Source organism: Vicia villosa, linkage group LG2, assembly GCF_029867415.1.
Source record: "Vicia villosa cultivar HV-30 ecotype Madison, WI linkage group LG2, Vvil1.0, whole genome shotgun sequence".
NCBI classification, from domain to species: Eukaryota; Viridiplantae; Streptophyta; class Magnoliopsida; order Fabales; family Fabaceae; genus Vicia; species Vicia villosa.
Genome location: NC_081181.1, coordinates 142,634,932 through 142,650,768, shown reverse-complemented (window position 1 = coordinate 142,650,768; position 15,837 = coordinate 142,634,932). Strand labels below are relative to the sequence as shown.

Below are 15,837 nucleotides of genomic sequence, written 5' to 3'. Positions count from 1 at the left end.
AGATCATCTCACAACTAAGGTTATCTCTAACGCGAAGTCACGAGAACATCCGTATTCTCGCGTCGGCGATCTCTCGCGCGCCGCTCAAACACGAAAGCATTACGTACAGATACCCACAGTGAATGTTAGCTCTAAATCTATCTCTAGAGTTCAGAAACTAACAGATAATCATCCTAGATAAGGATTCAAGAAGTTTATCTCTAAAGCACCCCAAATCCCCAGCATAGAGCAAAAATCCAGGATAACATCAACACAGATTCGTAAAGCAAGTTAAATATAACATTATAATCGGTAAATATACATAAGATTCAAGTAAATATACAAACAAAACCCAACCAAAGAGAAATACACAAAGAAGAAGAGAAATGAACCGAAAATCTCCCGGTTTGTCAGCTCCGTTCGACGCTCAATCCACCCCCGATCATCCAAATGCAACCTCCGAAGATGTTTTCTAAGCCAATTCTACTCTAAGAATGAAGTTGATGGTGTTGGGACTCAAAAATACCCAAACCATACCCTAGAAATGTTACAAATGAAGAAATATAAACATAATTTCTGCTACGGCCGCTTAGCGGCCAAACCTCGCTGAGCGGACTACACGTATTACAAAAATATCTAGAACAGTAAACAGGGCTCCGCTTAGCGGCCAAAGCTGCCGCTTAGCGGCCAGGAAAATTGGTTCGCCACTGGAAAGCGCGCTTAGACGCCGCTAAGCGGACCTCTCTGCACAAATCTTGCTTATTTGATCCAAAATCGCGCAATCGGAGCCGTGCCTTCGACACTTTATTCCTCGAGGCTCCAATAAGCATGAATACCTATAAAAACAAAGGAAAAACTATTAAACGGTATATAAAACATATGAAAACTAAATAATGTGAATATATACACAAAAGTGGGGATTTTATTACAAAAACGGAATGAATAGAATCGATAAGTGCCACAATTATATACTCAAAATAACAACATTTTGGCACTTATCAGTTATCGGGAGACAATTTACTATCGAGGGAGAACCAATGGTTGAACCAACTATGTATAGACAAGCCATAGGCGCCTTACAATATCTCACCAATACACGACCAGATATTGCATTCTCTGTTAACAAACTAAGTCAATATATGAGCTCGCCTACTACTGAACATTGGCAATGAATAAAGAGAATACTGAGATATTTACGAGGCACAACAAATTACTTCCTACATATCAAGCCTTCCACTGGCTTAGTTATAAACAGTTTTTCAGATGCTGACTGAGCTACAAGTATAGATGACAGAAAATCCATGGGAGGACAATGCATTTTTCTTGGTGAAACATTGATTTCTTGGTCTTCAAGGAAACAAAAAGTTGTGTCAAAATCAGGGGAGGTTCTAGTGCCCAGCTAGCCCAGGCTCAACCCCTATTTTCTTTATATTTTCCCCAATTTAATAGTCGATTTTTAGACAAAATCAGAGGCAAAATTAGTAAAAACAGGGCGTAAAAATTAAAACAAATAAATAATCAATGGTCTAGGCCCAACCCAATTAATTATTTATGAATCAAAACAGAAATTAAAAAAAAAATCCTTACAACAAAACCCTTAACCTTTGTTCAAAACTACAAGTAAAGGTTTTTTTAAAAATTAAAACACTGCTCCACCCTGTCCTCTCCGCCGTATCCTCTATGTCGAGTCTGACCGCCGTGAGTTGAATGCTCTCTCCTATCTTCTTATTTTCTTTTGCCAATTGCCATGCTTGTGTTGTGTTTTTGTTTTGTCACTGTAAATAAAAAGAAAATATATGAAACATAAAAGTTGTGTGGTGGTAGAGAAGAGAGACCAAGACTTATCTTTTGCAATTAGTGTGTGGTCTTGCTTTTTTGTAATTTTTTTAATAAAAAAAAAGTAAATAATTGAAACTAGAAAGAGAAGTAAGTGTGTGTCTAGGTTACCGAGAATGAGAAAATAGTGTTAGATTAGATATATCATATATGATACTTTGTGTCACTTACTTTTTCTTTTTGTTTTTTTCTCTATTTTTTCAAATTGGTATAAAAATATTTGAATTAGGTTTAGTTATTAATTAGGTTTAGTCTAACAATTAGGTTTAGTTTAGAAAAGTAGCAAAAGGGGCGCCACCCCTGTGCATCATTTTTTATTTTATTTTATTTATTAATTTATTAGTTTATTAATTTTATTTATTTATGTTATATTTTTATTATTATTTAAGTTAATTAGATTTAGTTGTGGACTTTAGAGTTAAACGGTTCTCGCTTACTTACCCAGACGAGACCATTTACTTTCAATTTAACTTCATAGTTTATTTTTCTGGATAATTAAATTTCAGAGATGAGAAAGTTTTTGGTTCCTAGAACAAGTATTGAGAATATTAATGTTGTGCAAGCGGAAGCTGAAGTAGAAGAAACAACGCCTAATGTGGCCAATGAATTTAATTCAAATGAGATTGTGCGTGATCCATAATGTAGAAAACAAATTCATGAGTATGCTACGAATATTCAAGACCAAGTGAGGAGGGCAGATATATTGAAGGGTCCAACGCAACCAGATTTAGCAACATTTCCTCGTACTCAATTTGGGAAGTCTTCAATAGCATTTTGTAAAGCATGGTATAAGAATTATACATGGATTGAATACAGTGAGTCGAAGGATGCAGCTTGTTGTTTTTATTGCTTTCTCTTTAAGCCGCCCGGGAGGGCCGAACATTTTGGTTATTAAGTCTTCAACGAAGACGGATTTAAAGATTGGAAGCATGCATCTAAAGGCTTTAAAGATCATATTGGTAGTCATAATAGTAAGCACAACTTATGTATGAAGCACTATGACGATTATAATAATCAGACAAAGTATGACAAGTATCTTTGCTAGAATAACATGGGAATCAGAAGAATTGTATAAGATCCATTTGACTTGTTCTTTAGATTGTACTATATATCTCATATCACAAGGCATTGCTTTCCGTGGCCATAATGAAAACTCTATTTCTCTAAACAAGGGGAGTTTTAGAGAGATAATGGATTGGGTAAAATCTTATGATGAAAAAGTGAGAGATGCTTTTGATCGTGGTCAAAATAATTTCACAATGACTTTCGGTGACATTCAAAAGGAGCTTGCAACGTGTTGTGCACATGAAGTTACCAATGTGATTATGGAAGCGTTTGGTGATAGACAATTCTTTGTGCTTATTGATGAGTCATGTGATATATCTGTCAAAGAACAAATGGCGGTGATGTTGAGGTTAGTACAATGAGTTTGTTATTGAAACTACTACAATTATTAACTTAAACTTGTAAATTTCATTCAAATTTATATGAATAAATTTGAATTTTTATTTATATTTCTAGGTTCTTGAACGAAAAAGGGAAAGTTGTGGAACGATTTATTGCTCTACATCATGTCAAATATACTACATCTGAGGCATTAAAGGATGCTCTTTATGGTATTCTCGATCGTCACACGTTATCTATTTCAAGGATACGAGGGCAAGGATATGATGGGGCTTCAAATATGAGAGGTGAGTTTAATGGTTTACAAAGAAATATTCTAGATGAAAACCCTTATGCTTTCTATGTCCATTATTATGCTCACCATTTGCAATTGGTGGTTGTGTCTGTTGCTAGTAATTGCTCATCTATTCATGATTTCTTTGAGTACATCTCCTTGATTGTAACCACAACAAGTGCATCTTACAAGATAAGGTATGCTTTAAAGGAGGCCCAACACCAAGATATTTTGAATAGACTTGAGAGTGGTGAGATATCTCAACGAAAGGGCTTGCACCAATCATCTAGTCTTGCTAGACCCGGAGATACTAGATGGGGTTCATATTATACTACCTTGATTCGTTTGGATCAGATGTGGTTCTCCGTGTTAGAGGTGCTTAGTATTGTTTATGGAGATGGACGTGGACCATCTCAAGTGGCAGGTTTGATAGAAAGAATGGAGAGCTTTAAATTTGCTTTCATTCTGAAGCTTATGTTAAAGTTGTTTGGTATCACAAATGAACTTTCAAAAATATTGCAAACAAAAGATCTTAATATTGTGCTTGCTATGGAATTAGTTGATGATGTTAAAGCTTGGTTTGCTACATTGAGAGAGAGAGAGAGAGTGTGGTTGGGAAGATTTATTTATTAATGTCCAAAATTTTTGTTTTGCTCAAAGTATTCCAGTGCTAAATATGGATGAAGAAATACCGATTCGGGGTCGTTCAAGAAGAGAAGGGAGGACTGTCACTAATCTTCATCATTATCGTGCAGAGATTTTTTATGTTACTATTGACAAAATATGTGTGGAGATGGATCACCGGTTTAGTGAGGGAAGTAACGTTGTGTTGGATTGCTTCTCATGTCTTGACCCCAAGAACTATTTTTCCAAGTTTGATGTTGATAAGCTTGCTCGTCTTGCTAATATTTATCATGCATACTTTTCTGATGATGGTCGTGGAACTATAAGGGAGCAACTTGAGACTTATGTACATTAAGTGAAAAGGCATGTTTCCTTTACTTCTTGTGAAGGTGTTCAAATTTTGGCTATGAAGATGGTTCAAACTGAGAAACATTTGATATTTCCATTGGTCTACTAGCTCATTGAGTTAGCTTTGATATTGCCGGTGTTCGACAACATTCGTTGAAAGAGCGTTTTCAACAATGAAGATTATCAAGCCTAATTTGCGCAACAAGATCAACGATGTGTGATTCAATGACTTGATGATATGTTACACCGAGCGGGAGATATTCAAGTCACTTAAAGATGTTGATATTATTCGAACATTCACTGCAAATAAGTTTCGGAGAGGGCATTTACCTCCTAATTTTATTTAGCACACTATTCGTAGGTTAGGTTTCATCTCTCTTATGTAGCACACTTTATGACTATTTATATATTGTCACATGTAACGTGCAGTTAAATTTTTTGCCCAGGCTACATAAAATTCCTAGCTCCGCCATTGGTCAAGATCAAGTACTGAATCTGAATATAGAGATGTAGCTGACTTGGCAGCTGAGATAACTTGGATTAGATCTCTCCTAAATGAATTAAAACTAACTACCGAGGAAGCCAGTATTGTGGTGTGGTAACGTGAGCGCTAAAGCACTTGCATCAAATCTTGTTATGCATGCCAGGTCCAAGCACATTGAAATAGATGTTCACTTCATAAGAGATTCAGTACTTAAAGGTTAAATCAAAGTGGCCTATGTTCCAACTGTAGACCAGATTGTAGATTGTCTAACTAAATCACTCACTCACTCAAGATTCAACTTTCTAAGGGACAAACTTAGAGTAACTTCATCACCATTAGTTTGAGGGAGAGAGTTAAAGATAGAATGAATCTATGATTAAACATATATCAATAGCATTGATGTATATCATTATACCTAGTTAGTAGCCTCTTAATTTATTTCCTTTTATAGTATTAAGCAGTTATGTCTATGCATAATCTAAGGAATGCGCCTACATGAATGAATTATAAATTATTCCATTCCCTAAACACTCTTTCTTTGACCACGCCACAAAATCTCAAATTAAATCTAAGCATCGTTCAAGGTGGAAGCTACCTAAAAGGAATAAAAAAATTGAAAATAAATAAAACAAGTCAGGTGGCATACCCCACCAAGTCGATTAACGACTAAGTATCAAATTTTGGAAGAAACATTACAAATTAAAAACAAGTGATGAATTCTCTTTACAACATCAACAAAAAAAAAAACATAATTCAATCATTCAATGTTGTAAATAATTCTACATCTAAAAAGATTTTGACAAGGTTGAGATCTTCTTCATTTTTCAAAAAAAATTGAGAATGTCATTACTAATATTTTTATTAGATACAAGTCAAATTATATAAATTATATGTCATACATTTAAAAATATATACATTTATGCATCAATACTTTGGTAATTGTATTCTCCATTTCTCTTAAAAAATAGAGAGGATCCCTACTCATTTTGACAAATAAACCTGTCATCTAGAAGTAATTGTGAAGAGAAATTAATTAAATAAGACGGAGTCAAGCTCTCCAAGACATGAAAGGGAAACCTCATAATTAATAGTATTAATTAAATTTATGTTTAAAAAAATTAATGCATCCTAAAATTTGAAAGAAGATTAATTTTTATATATATTTTTTTTCTTATTACCACTAATATAGTCTGGTTTAAGAGAAAATTTTAATATCAAATGGGTCTAGTTCCCTCCTATTCATTAATGCAAAGAAATTGAGTAATACTACTCATTGAGAAACATTATGTCACCACCGTTAATCAAACTAAATTGGAGAGCTTGGTTCCTCTTTATAATATGAAATTGATTGGTCTTATATTAAGAGCAGTTAATAATAGATAGTGACATTATCCAATATCGATATAAAGTGACATGTGACTTTTAGCTCATTTTTTTTATAATAGGATAGGTCGCGGGCACTAATCATAGACATAATCTAGCAAATCAATAAATTAGCTTTGTAACTGCGATTTAATTATACTTTCAATGTGTACTATATTCTGTAAGTCTTTAAGCAACTTGGAAATTTTTTTTTTTTTTTTACTAAAAAGATATTCATTCATTCAAATTGAAAAATACATCGATCATTACAAATTCAAGATCGCTAAAAACGGAAAAAGGTGAATCTGCAAACAATCTTGCAACACCTAGATTAATAGCATACAACGGCAAACTGAAAGTGCCTACAAATATGACAAAATAAAAGTCACCAGAACATTCATACTTCTGGATCTGCAACATTGACGTCCAAGTCTTCCTCAAATCTGCAATGATTTGAAGTAAATGTGTCAATCTGAACCAACAAACACCGTACTAAGACGGGAAAACCAACAAACACCGCACAAGACGATGAAAACTTAAAAACACACAAAAGAAGAAGCAAATCTATATGGATAACCACTTATTTAAATAGAAAGAGAAAGAAAACGGTGTTGAGGGAGGGGTGATTTCTAGCCAAAAATGACCAAAAACCACCCCTACCTAGAATTTATTTTTAAAGGTGAACAAAATAGATGACGCAGCTTCGAACTCGCGCTTATATATTTGATGTTCCTAGATATTTATCAACTGAATTAATTTAACGGGACAATTGAGTTACTATGTTAACATAAGTTAATCAAAATTTAATGGAATAATTTAATTACAAAAATAATAATTTCAAATTTTAATTATAACAATTTAATTTAGAGATTTAATTAAAAATTATCAACTAATTTGACAAAGAGATAGAGGAAGAGAGATGTGCAAATTAAAGACGAGAGAAATATAGAAAATATGTATCATGTATCTTTATTAGATATCATCATCTCATTCGTTCTCTCTCTTTTTTCATCTCGGTCCATCTAAGGAGGATGTTCTATTCCTTAACTTAAAGTTGGCGATCCTGGCATAGACATCGCCCTCTTGAGGCGAGTCAGTCATGTGTTTTCGATTAGTATTGCTTTATTTTTAATCCACTTGATTTTGGCTTCTATCAAACATATAGTGTTCCCTGACGTATATTGTCGTGTTCATGATGTCTAGGTTGCGAAAAGTCGCACGTTTTGGACCATTTTACCTCTCAATCATCGAGAACATTGAGGGGCGAGAATTATTTTCTATCAACACACTCATTGATGTGGTATGTTTCTACGCATGGATTCTCCATTTTATGACTTGTGATTCTAGTGGATGGGATCATCTTACGATAGTGCTGGTGGAGTCAGGCTTTTGGGTATTACTACGACGTTGGATTTTTAAGGTTCGAGTAACATCTTAATGTTGCACACATTGGGTGATAATGTTTGATCGTTAATGTCCGAGTAAATCACATCACTGGTTGTGATGTACTAGTGTGGTGCTTCAATCTCTTTTTCATCTTCTTGTATGCTCTTTCTTTGAGTGAGAAATGGTGAACCTGTAAAATATTTTGATGTCAGAGTAAGACATAATGTATGCATATAACAAATAGACATATTATTTATGCGATCATACTTGGGGGTGTGTCTCTAAGTTATATAGTGGACAGACTTTTTGAAGCTACATATCCTTAGGAAAGAGACTGAAGTTGCATGTCCCTAACAAATCCAGGGGAGCACCCCCAATACGGTTATTTTGTTGTTAATTTGTCTTATTGCTTTCATTTACTATCATTTATTGAGTCTCCTTCGTGATTGCACATCTCTTAATCAAATTCAAACCAATTTGATTTAGCATGCATAAATCAATGGTTATATTTGAGCTTAATCATAATGCTTTTAGTCAGTTGCATGAGTCAGTGGAATAAGAACCATGTGAGCTATTGGTTCAAGTTAGGTGGAAATAGAAAATCTCAAAGTATTTTGAAAATTATGAAAAATTGAGATTTTGTGTATTTGATTCGAATCAAACACATATCCTAACTCAAATCAAATTGAATAGAGGCAAATTAGAGTTTTTCAAACAACCTGATTCAAATCAGACTTTACACTTGATTCGAATCAGACAGATATGGGTCACCTTTGCTTCATTTGATTCGAATCATACTTTACACCTGATTCGAATCAGACAATTTTTCTCATATTTCTCTTTTGAATATGTTTGAATTGATTCAAATCAGATTTTACACTTGATTCGAATCATGGGCTTTTTTATTCGAATCATACTTTACACTTGATTGGAATCAGATGAGAAATGGGTCAAAACTATTTATGCTTTCTTATCCCACTTCACTTGCCCATTTGACTAAGACCATGAAATGATTTTAATTCAAATCTAATTAACCTTTTTCATCCATTTTGTGTTTAATCTCAAGCACATATAAAATCGTTTTGTCATCATTTTTCAAACACAACTTTACAACATTTTGCATTGTGATTTTATGAAATCAACACCCTCTCATTTTTTAAAGTTCAAAAACCATTGCAACAAAAATTCTTTCATTTTCAACTTCTAGTTTGATTTTAGATTTTGATGATGGGAGATTTGTAATTGATTGAGGGATCGTCTTGAAACTAACTGTTCTTGAAGATTTGGTGGAGATTTTCAGGTAGCTTGCAAGATTGAGGTTGTTGTCATTGGTGCTGACAAATTTCAGTGAAAAGAAGGAGATTGTTCTCTCCATATTACCTTGGTAGTGACTGTGTGGAAGGTTACGGACAAGATAGAGTTCTTCTCAAACTTTCAGACAGTTCATCGCTCAAGGAATCGGTAGGATCAAGGGGTGATTGCTACACACGAAGGCTTGAAGCAGATTGGTGAGTCTCGAATATTCAAGAAGTGTGAATCGAGTAAAGATTTCACATAAGAGTTTAGCATTACCTTGTATAGAAGTCAAGATCTAGATAGGAGATTTACTTTTCTCAGCATTATTGTGGATTAGTGATTGTATGAACTCTTTCAATATTTGTCAAAATAAAAAGGAATAAAGCAGATTCTAATGAGAAACCATTGAAGAGTGGAGTAGGAAAAGCGAGGACGAACGCAAAACTACTATATATTCCAGTGTACTCCCTCTCTTTCACTCTTGCAGTTTATTTTTGTAGGATATTGTATGCTTAGGTTTTCAATTCTTAGCGTAGTTTATCCTTTATTCAATTGGTAGTGATTTATTATATAAGATTAGATTTTGTTAGAATTGATTCTTAATTGAGCTTTAATAATGATTAAATTATGTGAAACTAGTGCTGTTGAAATCCGATCATAATTGAAATATCGTTTAGGACACATCTAATCTAATACACAATCATTCAATTATTCTTTATTGAACAATTTGTGAGTTTTGTGTTATATATATATATATATATATATATATATATATATATATATATATATATATATATATATATATATATATATATATATATATATATATATATATATATATATATATATATATATATATATATATATATTCAACAAAATTTAAACCTAACCTTATGTGGTTCGTAGATTGTTAAAATCAAACCCATAGATTTGTCATATGAATAATCAATTTTTAATTTAAACATCAATTCTGTAAACATCTTCCTTCAATTATAGTTGTGTCAGTCATAATCAGCGGAGTTAGGTAATATTATTGGAAACCATTTCAAGTCGTCAATTTATCATTCTGGCAATAAATATTCATTCTAAAGATACCTGTCTTCTTCTTCAATTGTCTTTGTTTGGTTGCGTTTTTTGTCTTCATTTCCGATTTACCTAGCCCTGGCTAGACACTTGTTCTTCAATAAATCAAATGGGATAAAATATTGAGTACGTAGAAAATATTCGATATTTTAAAATGAAAATATCTGAATTATAGTAATTGATGTTTTGATTTCAAAATAATATAAGGGTTTAATAGATATACAAATAATTTTACATTGTCATCTAATAAAAAATTATCAATTTGTAATGTTATTAAAAAAAACTTAAATAAAAAAAATTTAATTAAATATATGATGGTGATTGGTTAACATTGTAAAAATATTTTACAACCTCAATGTATCACCTATTTTCTCATAAAATAAATATGCAATAAACATTAATTAATAATATGCTTTCACGAGCAACTTTAATATTTGAATATTTTAAAATTAATTTAAGGTAAATTTTTAGGTATTCATGATGAGTAATTGAGTATCAGTACCTTTAGTGTAAATTGATTTAAAATTTAAATTTATTTTTAAATAATTATTATAAAAAATAATGTATCATTGATTAATAAGATCTGATTGGACAAAGTTTTGGTACCCTACTAAATTCAAGGGTAATGAAGTGTTACCCTTAATTTAAGAGAATTTCTTTATCCACCTCCCTATCTTCTTGGTGACACTCAGCGAAATTCTGTAATTGCCCATTTACTTTGGAAATGCGTTTCTCAAGTTGAAAAAAAGACTGATTTCGGAAATGCATTTCCGTAATCACCTTTTTTTTTACGTAAAAAAAATATTTCGGAAATACATTTCCGAAAACAACATTTCGGAAATGCATTTTCGAAATAATGCGCGTTTTTGTTGTTTAGACAAAACAGCCTCCCCACCAAAATCATTTACCCTAAATCATTCAAAAATCCAAAAATTCGTCTGAACCAGTTGCATAACCACCAGAGACAATTTTAAAGACCATCAAAGGCTACTCCAAAGGCTCTTAAACTACTTCTAAAGCACCTCCAACAACATCTCAAATCTGTAAGTTTTCTAAAGTTTCAATTTAGGATTGAAATTGATATTAGGGGTGTTATAGTGTAGTTCATTTAAGTTATTACATGTCACTGGTGTTGTTTAGATAGGAAAATTGAGGTTTTGATGCACTTAGAGCAAGCTTTTGGGTTTTCTGCAAAAATGGTGTTGCAGGTGTTTTCGGAAGTGCATTTCCAAAAACACCTCCCTGACCAGTTTCGGAAATGCACTTCCGAAGTTGACCCAAATGTTTTTTTTATAATTTTGTTGATTGTTTAGCCTTCTAACCTGTCCGCTTATGGATTTCAATTGTTTCAGGAAAATGGCAGGCAACTCAGTTAGAATTAGACAGGGGAGAGAGACACAGACAGCGTCGGCTAGACGCAAGCGGGCGGCGCAGCTTGCATCGACGCGGGGACGGGGTGGAGTACGAGCACCCGTCCAAACAGATGAGCCTGGTTCCTCGTCTGGATCGAGGAGTCGGCTGGCTCGGGTATCCTCTTCCCGTCGGAAGGAGGTACGGGAGGAGGAGGAGGAGGTGAGATACCAGGAGGCGGAGGAGGAGATACCTGATGCTGATCCTCCACACGGGGAGGAGGAGGAGGGCTACCCGGGAGGGCCTAGGGAGACGTCCGTGCTGATTTCCTACCACGAGCACGTCGCTCGACGTGTCTGGGAGGGAGAGGTATTTTTTATAATTTATCCGACTTTATTATTTAACTGTTTTTTATTTAGCTTTTTATTCCACATTTTCTTAACGGTCTAATTAACAATGTTTTTTGTTTTTGTTGTAACAGGAAAGACCGACTTTAAAAATGATGAACCACGCGCGAAAGATTTTTGTCTCTTTAACCAGAGGCGCAATGGTTTAATGATGCGGTGACTGCTTCCGGGCTAGGTGGGTTGTGCATGAACGGGTATACGACCATCAGCCACGGCATGCAGGGGGATTTTGTGGAGCATTGGCATAGGGAGACGTCTTCTTTCCACTTACCGGTTGGGAAGATGACGATCACCTTGCACGATGTGCATTGTCTTCTCCACTTGCCGATTAGGGGGATGCTGCTGAACCATTCCCGGATCCAGAGGGTCGATGCGATCGAGTGGATGGAGATCTATCTGGGTAAGGACCCTTATATGGCTGATTATGAGTGCCGGAAGACAAATGGGCCTCATATCCGGTTCTCCACATTGAGCGATCAGTATGAGCACCACTTGGTGGCGGCGGCCGATTCCGAGGAGGCGGGTAACGACCTATTTATGGAGTATCACCGTGCCTGCACTCTTCGGTGTTGGTTCATATTTTTGGTAGGCACTGCACTCTTTATGGACAAGAGTGCAAGATACGCCGACGTGACCTACCTCCGCTACTTCATGGACGTGACTACCATTCACTAGTGGAACTGGGGGTCAACTATTCTGGTATACATATACCAGAAGCTGAATGAAGCCTCCAACTGGAGGACCAGGCAGATGACCAGATCCGCCACACTCCTGACGGTATGTTTCATTTTAATTGTTTCACATTTATTTATGGTTCGTATTTATTTTTAATACATTATCATGTTAGTGTTTCAGGGATGGATCATCTCCTACTTCCCCCGCATCCACAGCTTCGCCATTGATCCTGCGTACGATGACGTCAGGCCTAGGGCCGCCCGATACTTCTCCAAAGGGGGAACAATGCAATGGGACCATATCGCGGGTACCTCGACCGCACAACTCACGATGACATTCGTTGGAGGCCATTCAGTGACTACACTGCTGATGTCCCCTTTGACCGCATCGCGTTATACTCTGGCTAGTTGGCATGCGGGGCCAACACCATGGTGAGGTATCTCCCTGAGCGGTGCATGCGGCAGTTTGGACATGTGCAGATGATACCGAGGTCACCGTTTGAGGCTGCTCCCGACACAGTTACCTGAATGGAGCTCACTGCCATATTTGAGGACTGTGAGCATCATTTGGTCCCGGAGGAGTATCGTCGCATGCAGGCCACCCAAGAGTGGCATTGTGTAGAGGGGTACGTGACATGGTTCTATCGGGTGTCACATCCTCTGATGACACCCGGCGCTCCCGACGCTCCTAGGCCAGCATACGAGGAGATCCTGGAGAACCAGCAGGCCGAGGATGACCATGTCATTGATCTCCTGCCGATATGCCAGCGGATAGAGATGCTTGGGCGGGACTGTTTACGGTGATTTCCGGTAAACAACCGCTAGTCTTCCAAACTATAATAAATATGATTTGGTTACTCGCAGGATCGACTAGATTGATCCTAGGACACATAGTCAAAAAGATTGTTCTCAATGTTCATTTGAACCATATTCATGATTCGTCTTCTTCAATAAGCGTTGTTCGATTAAAGAACAAGTAATCTTGATAATCACTTTGTTACACGTAAGTATGATTTTAATGAAAAGATAAGTAACATAACATATGAAACTAAAAGGATTGTTAAAACGTAAAGAATCTTAGAATGCAGAAATGTTAAAGACTTTGAAAATAAATGACATGAAAGTAACTCGAAAGTAAATGACATTAAAGTAAAGATACAGAAATGTAAATGGCAAGAAGTAAATGGAATGCAGTAATTCTGAAAGATATTCGAAAACGAAAGATAATACACATGTATTAAAGTGGTGGTGTCATACGTACATTTTCTCAGCGAACTCTTTCTCTTAACGCTTGATACTTGAGTAAATATGTGAGTGATTTGTACAAGATGAACACACAGAATCCTAACATTAAGACTCCTATTTATACTAGTTTCGACCTTAACGGTCCTACACGAATCTGCTGCCACGTCTCTCATAAGAACTTCCAGCGATGCCATCTGTTTCTTGGACAGTTACGAAACCGTCTTCGAATTTCAAATCTTCCCGCCTGAGTCTGTCTTCGACGCGTGGCAGTGTAAAAAACACTACGAAAACACGCTAAGTAGTAATACTTGAATATATTTTATAAATTTTATCTAAGTCCCCGAAGACACATACTTTCGCTAGCTTTCAGTATTCATTATCTTCATAACGAACTTAGAAATCTTTATTCTCGAAGCATGGCCATCAGTAGCCATCTTTTGTTTTTAAGGGATGGCCATCAGTAACCATCTTTCCTTCGATTTTCCACTTCTTCGAAGGACCAATATTACAAGACGAAATCTTCAGCTAACAAATTGCCCCCAATAAATGCCTGTTTCGAAAATCAACAGAAATAGGCGTTTCTTGTCATCATAAGATTTTGTTTCTTATTGATCTTTGAGAGTTCCAAGACTGCTGACTAACGTCATAATCATTGATGACCCTGTTCCCGAAACGTCTTGTCATTTTCAAAGATGTCTTCTCATAACTTACATTCTCACGTTTTTGACCTTACTTCTTGATCATTACTCCTACATACTAGGAGTGAAGCCAATTTATTCAACCACCGTCGGATTAAATCACCAGCCGCCACGTGTTCTTTGGGTTTTACCCAAAAGATTTAAAAAGAGTTTCCGTTAAACCTTTAAATACTTGGTCTTGCACTTCTATACAACCTTTCATTCCTATTTCTTCATCCTCTTCAACGGAAAAACCAACATCCTCAATCTTTTCAAAATCTTGCTTTCTTAATCAAAATCTCTCTATGGCTTCATCTTCAAATGTTCTTCAACCTGTTCTGAAGCTCCAATCAACAACACGATCTGGGGAACAAGAGCACATTCCAAACCCTAACACCGAAGAAGTACGCGCTATTTACGCTTCCCAGGTAATCATTCCCTTTGAACTTTCTGGAAAATCTCTTGCTTTTATGGGTCCGTTACCAGGTGAAAATATTTCATCTCTGAATAGATTCTTCCCTGCTTATTACAAGACTAGACCATTAGTTAGCAAAACTAAGATAGATGAAGATGGCTGTTCTCCCTCAGGAAAATCTGCTAACATTGAAGAAACTTCAACTGTAACCCCTTTGGCTTTGACGAAAATTAGGTTAAACTATATGACCAACGTTGTAAAAGTGTTTAGGTCAATTCCCTTAGCCAAAGATCCTGATTTGTACTATGCCTGGCTAGAAAAAGTAGAGAAACAGAAAGAATCCTTCTGGAAATCGTTAGGAATATACGATTTGATTCAACTGTCAAAAACAGGCTTAGAATATAACCAACCCAAGCTAGTAGCAGCGGTTCACTTTTGGGATGCTTCTCACAACACTTTCCATCTCCCATGTGGAATGGTTACCCCCACTCTTTTCGATGTGGCTGCGATTACAGGACTTCGACCAACTGGCGAAACCTTCGATCCCAATGAGATGGATACTGATACTATTGGTTTTAATGACTCGATAGTCACTTATACTGCATTCATCCAGAAGCACCATATCACCACCGAAACGGCAGTATCCGATGAAGAGCATATTGCTTTCTTAGCGCTATGGCTCTCACGATGTGCCTTCTGCTCAAGATCCATACAAGTTGCAAAGAGATACCTTTGCATGGCTAATCAGTTGCATGCTGGAAAAAAGCTCAACCTCAGCCAACTGCTTTTAGGGTTTCTTTATGAAAACCTCAGCGAAGCTGCAAACCTTACCAAGAATTACAAATCCGGTACTTTGCTTTATGCTGGTCCTTTCTGGCTATTGCAACTGTGGCTTAACGCTACATTCGAAACTTATCTTCCCTTTCGAGGAAACTTCAATGAGGAAGATAGCAAAATCAAGAATCGAATTATAGAAGGGACCAGGTTAGCTTA

General features: G+C 35.9%; 1 protein-coding gene across 1 annotated transcript; it reads left to right on the top strand.

Annotated features, from left to right (window-relative positions):
• The first annotated feature begins 3,005 nt into the window (after positions 1–3,005).
• On the top strand, positions 3,006–4,472 carry LOC131650198 (uncharacterized). Its single transcript, XM_058919917.1, has 3 exons — positions 3,006–3,229; positions 3,337–4,071; positions 4,154–4,472. Exons 1-3 carry the CDS (start codon positions 3,006–3,008, stop codon positions 4,470–4,472), a joined length of 1,278 nt encoding a protein of 425 aa, XP_058775900.1.
• The last annotated feature ends 11,365 nt before the right edge of the window (positions 4,473–15,837 follow it).